The sequence below is a fragment of the Rhododendron vialii genome, chromosome 4a, assembly GCF_030253575.1.
Source record: "Rhododendron vialii isolate Sample 1 chromosome 4a, ASM3025357v1".
Classification (NCBI taxonomy): domain Eukaryota; kingdom Viridiplantae; phylum Streptophyta; class Magnoliopsida; order Ericales; family Ericaceae; genus Rhododendron; species Rhododendron vialii.
The window spans coordinates 534,319-548,469 of NC_080560.1; the positions used below are offsets into that span (position 1 = coordinate 534,319).

At 35.6% G+C, this 14,151-nt stretch overlaps 1 protein-coding gene across 1 annotated transcript; it reads right to left on the bottom strand.

The window, feature by feature from the left end:
• Positions 1-388: 388 nt before the first annotated feature.
• On the bottom strand, positions 389-4,841 carry LOC131321854 (LOB domain-containing protein 4-like). The gene is made up of 2 exons (XM_058352821.1): positions 4,305-4,841; positions 389-946 (listed from the first exon to the last, which is right to left on the bottom strand). Exons 1-2 carry the CDS (start codon positions 4,512-4,514, stop codon positions 641-643), a joined length of 516 nt encoding a protein of 171 aa, XP_058208804.1. The 5' UTR covers positions 4,515-4,841; the 3' UTR covers positions 389-640.
• Positions 4,842-14,151: the final 9,310 nt, after the last annotated feature.

Sequence of the window (14,151 nt, forward strand, 5' to 3'; positions counted from 1 at the left end):
AATATTGGAAGTAGGAGAAATTTAGGGAGAATTTTTTGAAATTTTTTTTTCAAATAGCAAAGAGAACAAGGCATCACTCCAATTTTACCGATGCATCAAAATCTTGCAGTGGAAGATTTGAAAATTACTGTGGCAGTTGAGTGTCCAATGACACACTGCTTACTTTTTCCCACCTCCGATTTGGAAGTTCATGCTTCGGAATTGAATTTGCTGGTCGTTTTAGTCAAATGATTTGATTTAAGATGTCCTTGCCTCCCACTTCAGTTTCAAAAAGGCATGAATATACATTCCAACCGAAACACAAATTCAAATTCAAAAGGAGGGAAAGTGGAACTAATAAAAGAAGTCACTTCACTTTCAATTACTCCTACTTTAATTAAGAAGTCACTTTCAAATTACTTTAATTATATAATCACTCATAATTATGGGTAGAGGACATTTACAATATTGTTAATAATGCTCACCATCCATCTCTGGGTCGGGCAGAGAGATGTGAGTTGCTAGTATTAAGAAGTGTAAGAAAAAGAAGCAAGAAAAGTAGTAAAGGGAGACAATAAAGAAAGCTAGCACATCATTAGTAGTAATCTCTCATGTAGAGTAGTAATCGCGAAAGGGAATGCATGCCCAAGTAGCTAGCTAGCTAGCATGACCACAATGACTCCCCTATATCGGCCTCATCAACCACCATGTCCATGCTAAAAAGGGACTTTGTCTGAGATATTGATCCATTTTCCGGTGAGTTGGTGGCCGTCATGTTGGGCATGGAACGCATGCGCATGTGCACCACCTCCGCTTGTGCAAGAGCCAACTGGGTCTGAAGAGTGTCGACCTGGCGCTGTAATGACGATATTGCTCCCACACAACCATAAACTGGGTCCCGCACCCTAGCATTTGCCTCGTAAACTAGCGAACTAACGGCGTCGCCACGTTGGTGCTCTGGCAACTCCTGCAAATTTAAAGAACTGTAAGTTAACCTCTGCTAACCTTGAACCAGAATTACTACTAGCTAGGGAAATGCTAGGTATTTGATAATTAATGCTGCAATAATTCTAATGATGGTTTTTTAAGGTTCAATTCCAAAAATTACAAAAGGGCAAATGCACTGCTGACAGCATACGAACTGTTGCCCCAGCATTTTGGACAGGATTTCTTAAAGAACAATTTCGAGATCTTTGTTATTCTAATTTTAAATTTCCATACTTTTGAAATGCATGAAGCATGATACTCCACTATTTTTGCTAAAAATAAGCATATGTTGTTGATTAGCAACATAGACCACGCGAGCAATTGCATAGAGATTCCAGTGGGCCCAACTAATATAATACTATTGGACCCCCAACATTTACTATCGTGACAATCGTCGCCTTGATGTCATGATTACACTACTTTAACTAGTTTCAATGCACCTACTGCTCATAACAAGAAAAAAGGATTTTTTTTTCCACAAAGGTTAGGATGTCCAGTCAATTTACACGCGTTTCAAATGATTTCCTCTTCGGTTGAATCAAAGACATGCCACTACAAGAAAAATTAAAATTGGTGACGAAAAAGTGGCGACGGAATTTAATTTCGTCACTAAATGAGTATATTTGGCGACAAAAAAATAAATTCGTCACTATTTTGATAACTTCCGTGACGAAATAATTTCGTCACCAATTATACCTGTTTAGCGACGAAAAAAATATTTTCGTCACCAAAGTTACCCATTTGGTGACAAAATACATTTTTTGTTGCCGAAAGCTTAAAAAAGGTGACGAAATTATTTTTCGTCGCCAAAGATAATCATTTGGTGACAAAAAATATATTTCGTCACCAAATGCTTAACTTTGGTGACTAAATTATTTTTCGTCACCATTTTAACACTTTCAACGACAAAAAATATATTTCGTCGTCAAATGGGTACCTTTCGTGACGAAATTTATGAATTGCGCTTTGTCACTTAATATATTTCGAACGTAACTCTTTACTAAAAACTCCGATTGAGATAATTCAAATTGGGTTTGAACAATAACTCAATTGCCTACAACTTTCATGTTTATCAAATTTGCTAATTTTAATGTTTAAAGATTCAAAATTACATTCAAAATATATTTTCATGTTAAACATATGTGTTATATATTAGATATTTCAAATGTTTATTGAAAAGTGTGTTTGGTGCAGTTGGTTGGAACTTGCGCGAAAAACTCATTGGACTCGGGTTCGAAACTCAGCAGGAGCAAGAAAGAATGATTTTTTTTCCCATATGAAAACATTTTTTGCAACGAAAAATTTCGTCACCGATGTGTCACATTGGTGACGAATTTTTTCATCGGTAAAAGGAATAATTGATGACAAAAAATTTCGTCATCAAAAAGCACAATAAGTGAGGAAAAAAATTTCGTCACCAATTATTCACTTTTTGGTGACAAAATATTTCGTCATCAAAAGGCACTATAGGTGACGAAAAGTAGATTTCGTCACTAGGTAGGAATCCTCGACAACCTTTAGTCGACAAATTTTTTTTCGTCACCTATATTATTTGTGACGAAAAACATGCATTTTGTGACGATTTTCATTCGTCACCCAATTGAATTTTTCTTGTAGTGTGCCATCCATCCGGAATCAAAGAATTCACAAGAAAATACTTTCTTGTGACCTAACCCCAAAAATCAGATCTTGGCCGATTGTGGGGAGCACAAACTCATTAACCAATTGGATTAACCCCGGGACTAACAAGAAAAGGATTTACTAATCAATTCTATATGTCCATGGCATGATCAGCCTCTTTGCCCAAAGGAGCTGTTACGTAACACCAAATTTTATCACCATTTTTGTATGTGTCAAAATTCAAAGCTATTTATTGCACGAAGTATGCTGCTCCTATCACTGAATATACATTAGATCGAAGATGATTTATCTTGATTCTTGGCACATAAATCTTCTCCTAACATAGAATTTAAATTTAATCACGGCTACTTAACTAAACGGTGACATACAATACAATGCTGACAATTTTATGTGACATATTCAAAGGTTAACATAGGTAGACAAAAAGCACATAAATCATGGACATATTTCCCCACTAGTTACCAAGGAAAAAGAATTCTTAGAACAAAAAGCTCAAACAAGCTTTTGTAGTACGTAGAAGAAGGGATCCGACTTCTCTGTAATTGACTGTAGAGAAGGATGTACAATTCAATCTGAACCGTTCATATTGACAATTAATGGTCCAGATTTATTGAATCTTTTCAATCATTCAAGTGAGTCCATTAAGGACCCAGAAGTGGGCCAACATAATAATCTAGTCCATTTACATAGACCGAAGAGGATCCTCCCTCAATTCAAAAAGCTTGATACTAGATGGTCATAAAGAAGTTAACCACTCTTTTTGAATGAATTTTGTCTTTGTTGTACGAAAACTGATTTAAAACTGATTTAAAGTCCTTTTAGTATTTTCCAAGGAATCATTGTATTGTGCTAAAACAGTGCTTTTTCTTTGAAAAAGAAGAAGAAAGTAGTAGCGAATAATAGCAGTTGACCAAGAATAAAGCATTTTGACCAAGAATAGCAGTTGGGGTGTCGGACTGTTTACAACTACCACAACTGACATAACCGTTTTAAAATGATATATACTTGCTTTACAACTTTAGGGAAGAAAATTATCAAAAATTGATTATTTTCACAATAATATATGCGCATTAGAAAAACTGATCAATAATTTATGGCATCACTCCCAAGTTAATTACTAGAAGAAACAGTTTTTGTTATTCTAAGCTGACAAAAGTATAACTTTCTCTTTTCTTTTTCTCTCTTCTGAATACTATCATCTTGTTTCGTTCACATCTCAACTCATATCATTTTTCTCTCTACATGTTTTTCAATACTTTTTTTTCTATCTCTCTCCACTTATTACCACTTATTACATCAGAAATAACTTTCAAAAATGCAAACCAAACAAGTGGTATGTCATTCCAAAGATTTGGCATGCTTCTCCTACATACGGGTTCTGTTTGTTTTACAATATGGTAAACCAATCCCTATTAGGGACAAGGAAACATTGGCTCCATAATTGTCCCAGGTAGATAGTGATGATGCCAGAAACTATTTTTGTTAATTTTCAAACTCCAATGCGCAAAAGGATTGTACCGGGTAAATGGTACCGGTCTATTATGCACTGAAATTTTGTCATTAGCAAAAACAGTTTTTGCGTTATCATTTTCTCAAATGGGTAAATATTATTCTGTCTAACAAGTTAAGCTGATCAGGAATGCCAGAAAGTGGAAGTAATTAAATGAAATAGCTAGAGATGGGATTAATTAATTAACCTGTAACATCTTGTTGACGTTGCTAGCACCAAACACTTTGTGGACGCTGGCAAACTTATGGGGCTCATCTGCAGGAAAATAAGGAGCAAATACACATTCCTGAGCTGCACACCTCCTCCGCAGTAGCTTGCATGCCGCACATGGTGACGCTGCAGCCGCCTGGCCTGTTTGTTTCCTCATCATCCCGGCCATCTTCATATTCTCCTTCATTATTTATACTATACTATACTGCCCCCTTTTTTTTAAATGTAAAGTGGACTTCAACTACGGTATAGCTAGCTTGCCTCAAAACTATACATGTGTTACAGAGATTACATGTTAGACTCACATAAACTGCAATGTGTAGCTTATATAATACTCCTATAAATGATCACAAGAAATGGAGGGAAGGAAAAAAGAAAAAGAAAAGCTTTTAATATAACGAGAGAGAGAGAGAGAGAGAGAGAGAGAGAGAGAGAGAAGGGGGAGGCTTGAACGAAGAGAGAGAGAGAGAGAGAGAGAGAGAGAGAGAGAGAGAGAGAGAGAGAGAAGGGGGAGGCTTGAACGAAGAGGGCATTGGGTGTTATATAGAAAAAAATAGAGATGTTGGGGGCAGGATATCTTCAGCGGGTCCTACTAAAGAAGGACCTTAGATTTGGCTGGACAAATACATCCTTGTTGATATGATCTTTTCATGTCCCACATCTCCATCTTTAATTATTTCGTTTAATTTTTGAACCATCTACTACTTTTTTCTACCTCTTTCTTTTTCTTTTTCGAAAATAAACAATGTCAACATTAATCAATAGGAGTAGCAAGTAGAAGGGGGAAAATGGAAAACTGTGGGTCTAGTCAATTTTTTCTTTCTTTGGCGACAGTTAGTATTGTTAGAACAATTATATTAATACATTGGAAGAAGAGTTGAACTCCGTACTCCTAGCACCTAAGTGCATCTCCTGATCATGCCGTTGACCCAAACGCCTCTTGGAGTGTCTAGTCAAATATTGCTTTAAAACCCTAGAATTAATTTTGCTAGTTTATCATCATTTTTTTTTCTCGGCAAACGAAACTTTTATATCACTCGAAAGGATATATCGAGCTGGCTCGAACATAGTAAAATTACACACTTACTAGTTCGAACAAGAAAAAAGAACAACTAAACAAAACCCTCTAACAGAAAGTTGGATGGCAATCATCTCACCACCCAATCAAATTACAATTTCAACAACCTGACTCCATCCAGAAAAATCCTAAAATCTTCCACCAAATACACCTTTATGTTGAATTTAGCCTTTACCCACATTGCGACTCTAGTTTTAATCAAATCACCTATTTCCCCAGCACTTGTAGTTGCATTATTGAACACATAAGTATTTCTTACCAGCCACAAAGACCACAAGGTTGCGAAGAACGAAGCTTCCCACACATGTTTCTCCCATTTTCTGAAATTGTTGTCACCCCACCAAATAAAAATTAAGGTCTTCCAAAGAGACGGGGCACACCCATCTCACATGCCACCAATCCATAATACGCGACCAAACCTCACAAGAAAATTGACAATGAAGGAATAGGTGCTGAGGTGTTTCCAAGTGCAACGAACAAAATGGGCAAAGAACAGTTTGATCCTCTGGAATTAGATTTCTGCCCAATAGCTCAGCTCTAGTGGCCACCTTGGATTGGATAGCCATCCAAGCGAAAGTAATCATATTTGTAATATAATCTCCATCAGGTGAACTATAAAGCTCATATACATCAATATATATATATATATATATATATATATATATAGATATATGAGAATATGTATGCTTATGCTTGATTTGAATAGCATTCTTTTTAATGGTTCATGCTTAAACCTTTGCCCTAATGCTTTTACAGACATGGAGAGACAGGGATTGCCAAAAATTGAAATAAAAATGTTGATGAATCCTATCTAGTGATCACAAGATTTAACTGATCGATAAGATATATTGATTAGATTGGCACCAAATTATATCAAATAAAAAAAAAAGAAAAGAAAAAAGAAACGCGTAAACACGACTACTCTTCTATGAGTGGACAAAGAGATCCTCAAGAAATAGAGAATGATTTGGAGGCAGGTTACATCATTAAGATTGAGTGCTAGCTTTTGATGGTTGGATTAATTAAATAAGTATATAACTTTGATTAACATTACAATAATGGTATGGCTTAAAGTTGCGATAGAATTAAAGCTTAAGCAAACATAGTAACCAATAAGATTTCCCGAGTGAAACCAATGAATTGTAATTTTATGGACATATATAAATATATAACGTGTGGATCGATGAGCTATATATATATATATATTTATGCCAAAATTCTTGAATATAAATATAAATGGCGCCAGTCAACATCACTAGTTGTTTTGTTCTCACTTCGATCAGTACTCATCAGATCTAAAATTCGCGATACAAATCAAAATTTTATACTAGTTGTAGCTAGCTTGACAATTTTGACCAGCTGATACATGAATGAGCGAGGTGACAATTATATACTAGTACAAAACGTGTCATGCATTTGTTTGTATTAAGGACAGATCATAAATACATACAGTACTATATTGAGAGAGAGAGAGAGAGAGAGAGAGAGAGAGAGAGAGAGAGAGAGAGAGAGAGAGAGAGACGCATACCTAGAAGCTAGCTAGCTAGCTAGCGACCATTACTATTTTTTTTTTTTTTTAAAGGTTGCCCGGCCCGTATGAGATTGATGAGTCACTCAGTTTGATTATGGATGCATGGAGTAGGATGGAAGCAGCAGTAGTAGACGACAAATCTATTAGGATTTTAGTGGGTGGAGTACTGTCTCCTACATGTATATATCATCCATAACCAGATCCTATCTTGTATCTTCACATGTTCCAACATGCATGTGATTGAGATCAATTCTGTCTGATGCCTCCAGGTTATTTATTATTTAAATTACTCCAGTAATTAAGATACAATATTGATTAACTAGTGTTAGCTCGTGCTTATAGACTACGCATCCCGGTTGAAAGGGGATGACAGTTGTTTGATTTAGGTGAAAATCATAGGCACTTAACCGGGAAGTGGGAGGATGCACTACAGCCTTTGGATCAAATGAATCTAAGCCGTTTGACTGGAAAAAAAAATGAATTTAAGCCGTTCTAACAACTTATCCCCACAGCCTTCTGTTTTATAATAGAGATTGTCTCACAACGTTGATGCGAATTAATATCGTGAAGAGTTAAGTACTGTATACTCATAATACAGTTCATAACATTACAATACCGACAATGTACATTTTTTGAAGATGCATGCATACATAGATCAATATTTTAAAACTAGTTTAATTAAATAAATCTATGACCGCTATATAATGGAGTGCAATTATGTTCATCCATCTTAAACGGATAACGTACATATTATGTCCACCTTCTTATTGGTTGATTTTAACTCGTGAAACATTACTTTATTTAAAAATGTACATTAAACTTGTCATACCATATATATGTTTTTTTTGATCCTCATACCATATATATGTTCAAAAAAAGAAAAGAAGGAGAAGAATACTTTCATGTAACACGGGGACCCTGCATGTCCTAACCTATATATGCATGATGCAGTTTTTATTAAATTTGGTGTTTTTCTCTGCTTTCCCAAATGCAAGCGAGCAAACTAGCATGGCCAAGAAGAGTAGAAAAGGTTACAACGTACGTACAGTTCGGATCCTCTCTCTCTCTCTGTGTGTGTAAAACTTGGAGAAGTGGAGTCAGAGATACCAAATGGACTGCTTTTGTAAGTCCTTGAATCATATTATTATGTAAATAGTGCATGAAATTTTAAATTAAGTATCTGGCACTAGCTAGCTAGCTAGTTTGTTGGAATTTAATTGGGGCTAGATGATTTTTAATTAGCTCTGTTTTGCTTGGTTAAATCTTAAGTTACAACGTAGTACTGGCCCACCCACCCTACTGGAATAAATAAAAAAAGATAATTATTTATTTATTTTTTTTTTTTTGTGTTCCCGTAAAAAGTGTGGGTTGACAAAAGATTTGATTATACATAGGAGTGTTTATTAGTACTCCACAACTTTAGAAATGCGAAGATTGAGGTTGAGAGAGGGATTACCGAACTATAATCATTACCTCAAGGAAGGAAGACCATATATATATATACAGGGCCGGCCCAAGGTATTTCGATGCCCTAGGCTAAGTGGTGGAATAGTGCCCTACATAAATTTTCTAATTTAAAAACAATAAACAAAAATACTTTTCTATATATAATTTTCATTCATGCTATTTAACATGGTAAATATTTTGGCCTTAATGGCTTGTACGGTTGCAATAATATTCAGTTGACTCAAGTTTAAAACACAACAGCTCCAATTTGTGTGATAAGAGGAAATTTTTTTTGGCAAAAAGACACTACAAAAAAGTACCTTACCAGGATTTGAACATACGCAACTAATGTAAAGAGCAAACACTTTAACATTGAACCATCAAAGGAATTTGTATTATAATTACACACAAAAAAAATATATACTTATCTAGAAAGGGGGTGCCCCATTTTTGAGCCAAAATGTGGAGGCCCAAGGCGGCGGCCTCTTGGGCCTCCCCATTGGGCCGGCCGTGTATATATATGGTTAATTAATTCATGCTTTTTCTCCAAAAGTAAACCCACTTCGATCACATAATATAGCAATATCTCCCCATGAATGGGAAGATCAATATATATGTTAGAGGAGAGGACCCCAGCCAGGCTCCATATATATATATATATATATATATTCGATCGCCTGCCCTTATGTTGTGTGGCTGGACCCCTGCAGCAGCAGGCTAGCTAGCCATGCATCATGATCAAGATCGATCAACTGATCAGTACTTGTCATGTATCCATTGGCCATGACAAGCATGCATGCATATGTTTCAACAAAAAAAAATATATGCATGTGTGTGTAACAGCTAGCTGCAGATCTACCTTTCTAGTTCCCTCGATCTTGTACCTCAATTTCCCACTCTCAACCAATAGCGCTCTCGGAATATATTTTGGTTAGGACTTTCCTATCACAAAGATTATGATAAGATCTTGCCTGATATATATTGATGATGTCAATATACTACTACAGTACTGTATATAACAAGAAGTCTGTTAGAGAATATATTCCACCGTTTAATTAATTGTGTGCTTTTTTCCTTTTTCTCTTTTCTTTTTTATGGGTTAGGACTTGTTTTACATATAATTAGATCAACCTCTCCAAGGATATAATATTATACAAACTTAATTTATATTCACCCTAAAGCTTAAACTATCAGGGGTAGAGATTTCAACATTATATTAAGTTGTTGGGGTGGTGTTCGTGACTCTGGTTCTCTTTCGGATCTTGGGTTCGGATTTAGATTCAGAACTTGGGCTTCTTTGCTGAGTGTGATCTGCAAACAGAACATCGTTGGTGCCTAGTTGGTTGGAGTCAGACGAAAGGCACTCTGATGCCTAAAGTCTTTTTATTTTATTTTATGTTCTCACTCTGATGCCTAATTAAGTTAGTCTCCGATCAAAGAGATAAAAGTACATAGCTCTAGTGAATAGTCATGTCGTGTCTCTCTAGGGATTAGAATTGTACTTTATACAGGATGACTTAGCGTAGGCTCCAAGCAAACTCGTGCCAGGCATATGTCTTTACAACTTCTTGGGGTTCTTGGGGTAACGTACGTCATGCATGACGCACCGAGTGCTATTTGATTGAACTGAACCTTTAGTTTGCATGCTGATTTCCATCTTGACACGTATGGGTCTAACCGTCACCAGTCCGCTGGGCCCAGCTCTGCTTCACGGATCTTGACGATCGGGTTTATGTGTGATAGGTAGCACCTTCGTGCTGGCCAATGCATACGGTTTGACCCAAGTACTTAGCCTTATGGGTTGGTAATCAGCCAGGCCTAATCGGGCTGATGGTTCAACCCAATACATAAGATTGTATTTCTTAACATCCCCCGACCCTTACGTGCAGTTGTGTTCGAGGTCTGTCACTTGTAATTTTTTTTGGGTCAATCATTGTACAACATTTTGTTGGGTCTGTTATCAGGGGATGTTGATTGCAAATTTTCAAAATGTGGTATGAAATGGGTCTTACTCTGATACCATAAAAAAACTTTATTACATAACTAAACTTTTATAGGTTAAATAAATTTAATTTTTAGGACATTAGATCGACCCTGCTTACCCTTTAAAATATCGTGAATGTGCTTACTGTGATTTTTTTTTCCCCGGTATGTGGTAGCATCAATTACTGATACTCATTAAGCAAGAATAATAAACTCTTAAGTTGGGCATAATTAAGCATGCATGATATTGATAAGGTATGGGCAGTAATTAATAAGCAGCATGAATAAACATACTCATTAATTAGTGGAAAATTCGAAATTATGAGGATTAACTGATCATATGTTGTGTTATAATGTGCCCTTTTTTTTTTTCCCCCCCTGGTCGTTGAAAATTATTTTTTGTTGGGAACAGGGTGAATATATAGTTGACGCTTAAAAGAGTACTTATCATGTCATCACCGACCAGTACCCATATATTAGTATTGATTAGCAAAAGGGGTGACAAATTAAAAGAAATGAAACCATTTTATTTGAAAAGAATTATGAAAAGGAGGGTGGGGTGGGGTGGGGTGGCCATGGATTGGATTTGGTAGCTAGGATTAGCGCGCATTAACACCATAAAGCTTAGACAAATGAAATTAACTTTCCATTTTATTATACCATAAGAAGATAAGATGAATTAATTAGATCTGCATGTCCTCACCACCTGAACGTAACGGGTCCATTCGTAATTGTGTGTGTTTACGTTGTCCCAATTTGGTTGGTGGAATGCAATTAATAATGGGCTCTGAATCAATTTGAAAGGGCATCTTAATTAGTTCAGCCCATGATCGATCTCCACAATACCTTAAAACCTAACCCTTAGGAAAAATGACGGGCCAATGATGTGTTTTGATTATTAATACCCGCTAAGAACATTTTCAGCATTAATAAATATTCTCAGCATGTTTTTAGCAAGTATTAATTATCAAAATACGTCATGGGTCCCTAACCCTAAATTAATCGGGATGCATGGTCCGGTTGGAAACTCGGGGCAAGTCTCATCCTAGCTATTACTCCCACAAGGTGTTAAATTACTACCAGTACTACTAATTGGATCGATATGGCAATTGATAATATTTCTGTGTCTAGTGAAAATTAATGTCTAAACTCTTATTAGGACCCGTTTGGGATGTCAATCATATTGGCTTACAAACGAACAACAACAACAACAGAAGCTTTGTTTATTCAATTTCAAATTTGGATAGTCCAACCCAAACCGAATAAATACTATAAAAAAAAAAAAAGATCGTAGGAGAATCTTGGCATTTTGTCAACTCTCATGAGAGGAGTGCATGGCATGCATTTGAGAGAGTATAGTCTTTGTTCTAGTTTCTATTGTACTCCCCCCCAAAAAAAAGAAAAAATTTCAATTAGCGTACTTACATGAGGGCCCGTTTGGGATGTCAATCATATTGGCTTAAAAACCAAAACAAACGAAAAACTTGTTTATTTACTAGCACATAAGAGTTCGGATTGTCCAACCCAAAAGGCCAGCTTATTTCGCAATAGGGGCCCACATTAAACAATTGATTGATTATGTTGAGGTAAGATGACCAAAGCACCTACAATTGCAAAAAAATTGAATTTAGGAGAGTAAGTGGAACAATACTGCAAAACTAAAATGTTTACCATTTTATTTTTTTTTGTAAAATTACAAACCAAGAATTTTATTTAATCAGTATAAAGTATTCAATATGTAACTTGGTTGTAAAACTCCAAACGAAAGGAAAGAAAGAGCATCAATTTTGCACCATATCAACATGTAAATGTGCTTCTTGTTGAGGTTTGATTTTTTATCAGACATTGACTAAGCTTGGTTAATCTAATCTAAAGGCTATTTGTCAATTGGTTTTAGATTGAAACTCTCAAATAAATCTAATGTGGTATCAGAGCTATATCTTGAGTGACTTCACCCCACGTGGTCAAGTCTCTGGCCTCCCGAGTCAATCACTTTACCTCATCAATCCGTACATCCACATACATCTGAAGGTAATTTGGAATCCACAAATCTAACAGAAGACTAACGAAGTGGATCTAACTGAGCTAAGTTATCCCATTCAAGGGAGGCGGCCGGTGTAATAAATTAAAAGGTTGGAGGCGCAATGTATATTCAGAAACCTCATGATGGGAGGTTGGTGTAAATTACCCTAGAAATTACTTCGGTGGAAGAATATATTTTTCTACAAGCTTACATCAATACAAGTGAATGATTTGATCTTTAAGCTAATTGTCAGTCAACAGCAATCGCATAATTATCTAATTTTATCAATGTTTAAACATATATATATATATATATATACACACACACACACCCCACCAAGCAGAAGGGGATAACTGATAATCCTTTTTCAACATTTAATTCCTTATTCATAACCAATTCTTTTTCACCGTTCCCTCTTCTCCCTAACTCCTATTGTGTTTGTCTGGTCCGCAAAATAAGGACGTAAAAAAAATTCAATTTTTGCAAGAAAAATTTAATTTTTTTTCAAACAATTTACTAGATCTCAACGAATTCTTTTAATTTATGGAAAAAGTTTAAATTTTTTCTTAAAATAAATTCATTATTTTTTGTCCTCGTTTTACGGACTAGACAAATATTTTGAGACGGAGGAAGTATATGTTATACACCTAGCTCTCTATATAAGAAAGTGTTTCTTCTTCCACTTCTTGTTTTTTTTTTTTCTCAGCGAAAATTAGTGATGTTAGCTAGAAAATAGATACACATTAGCACCTTGAAGGTGTTGGAGCCTTGGAGGTAGCACAATCTCTTTAAAACAGATTTGCCGACTCACCGAGAGTGCTGGAGGTAGCACATGCGAACAACTAGAACCACGGTAACCAGAACACCGCCGAAGTCGTCTTGGCGAACTAAACAATTAACTGATATTACAGATTACAGAGAAACGGAACAAAACTGCAATTTGTAATATCAGTTCATCGATAATGGAATTCTTCTCTGAAATTTGCAGGTTGGATTATATTTTCTCAACAAAAAGCAGAGGGAAAAGAATTCAGACTAACAGGTAAAATCATGTGAATTTTCAAGTACGAATGAGTGCCAAAATTAAATTTCGGGTTTACTCGCTCAAAGCTTTTGAATTGATCAACAGGGCCAGCAAGTCAAATTAACACCACTTCAGAATTAAACCCAACTGATCTAACCCATATATAATCACGTCAAGTCCCATTAATTCCTTCCCTCCTTTCAACGCACGTTTTCTTCCTACTAATAAATCAAAGACTAGGTGTTATATATGTTATGTCGATCATCTTATGACAAATCCCGTTGTGTTGTGTTATTTCGGATTTCGAATCTTTCAATTCCTGTCAAATACTGCACTTGTTAATATAAACATGTCATACATCATGACACTAAATACCCGACCTGCTTAAAACAGTGTTTCATTCTGATTTAACACTGTTAAAACCCTAAGTTAATTTCTTTAAGTTTGGAAACAAAAATAAATGCCTAAAATTTGTCTAAAATGATATACTTGAACAACTTTTTAAATCAAGTAACAATGCGTTTCAATAACATCCTAGTCACAAAAAAGTAATAAATCAACATAAAAACTAGCCAACAATAACCAAATCACGACATTTAAAAATGTCTTAAGCCGCAACTAGATATAAGTTTCAACATGAATTACTTTATTTTTGTAGCTAGGGTCTTGCTCGAGAAGTACTATTGACTCTCATTTTGGACTCTCTGACCAGCATGCAAAACAAAGTGATTGGGAAATT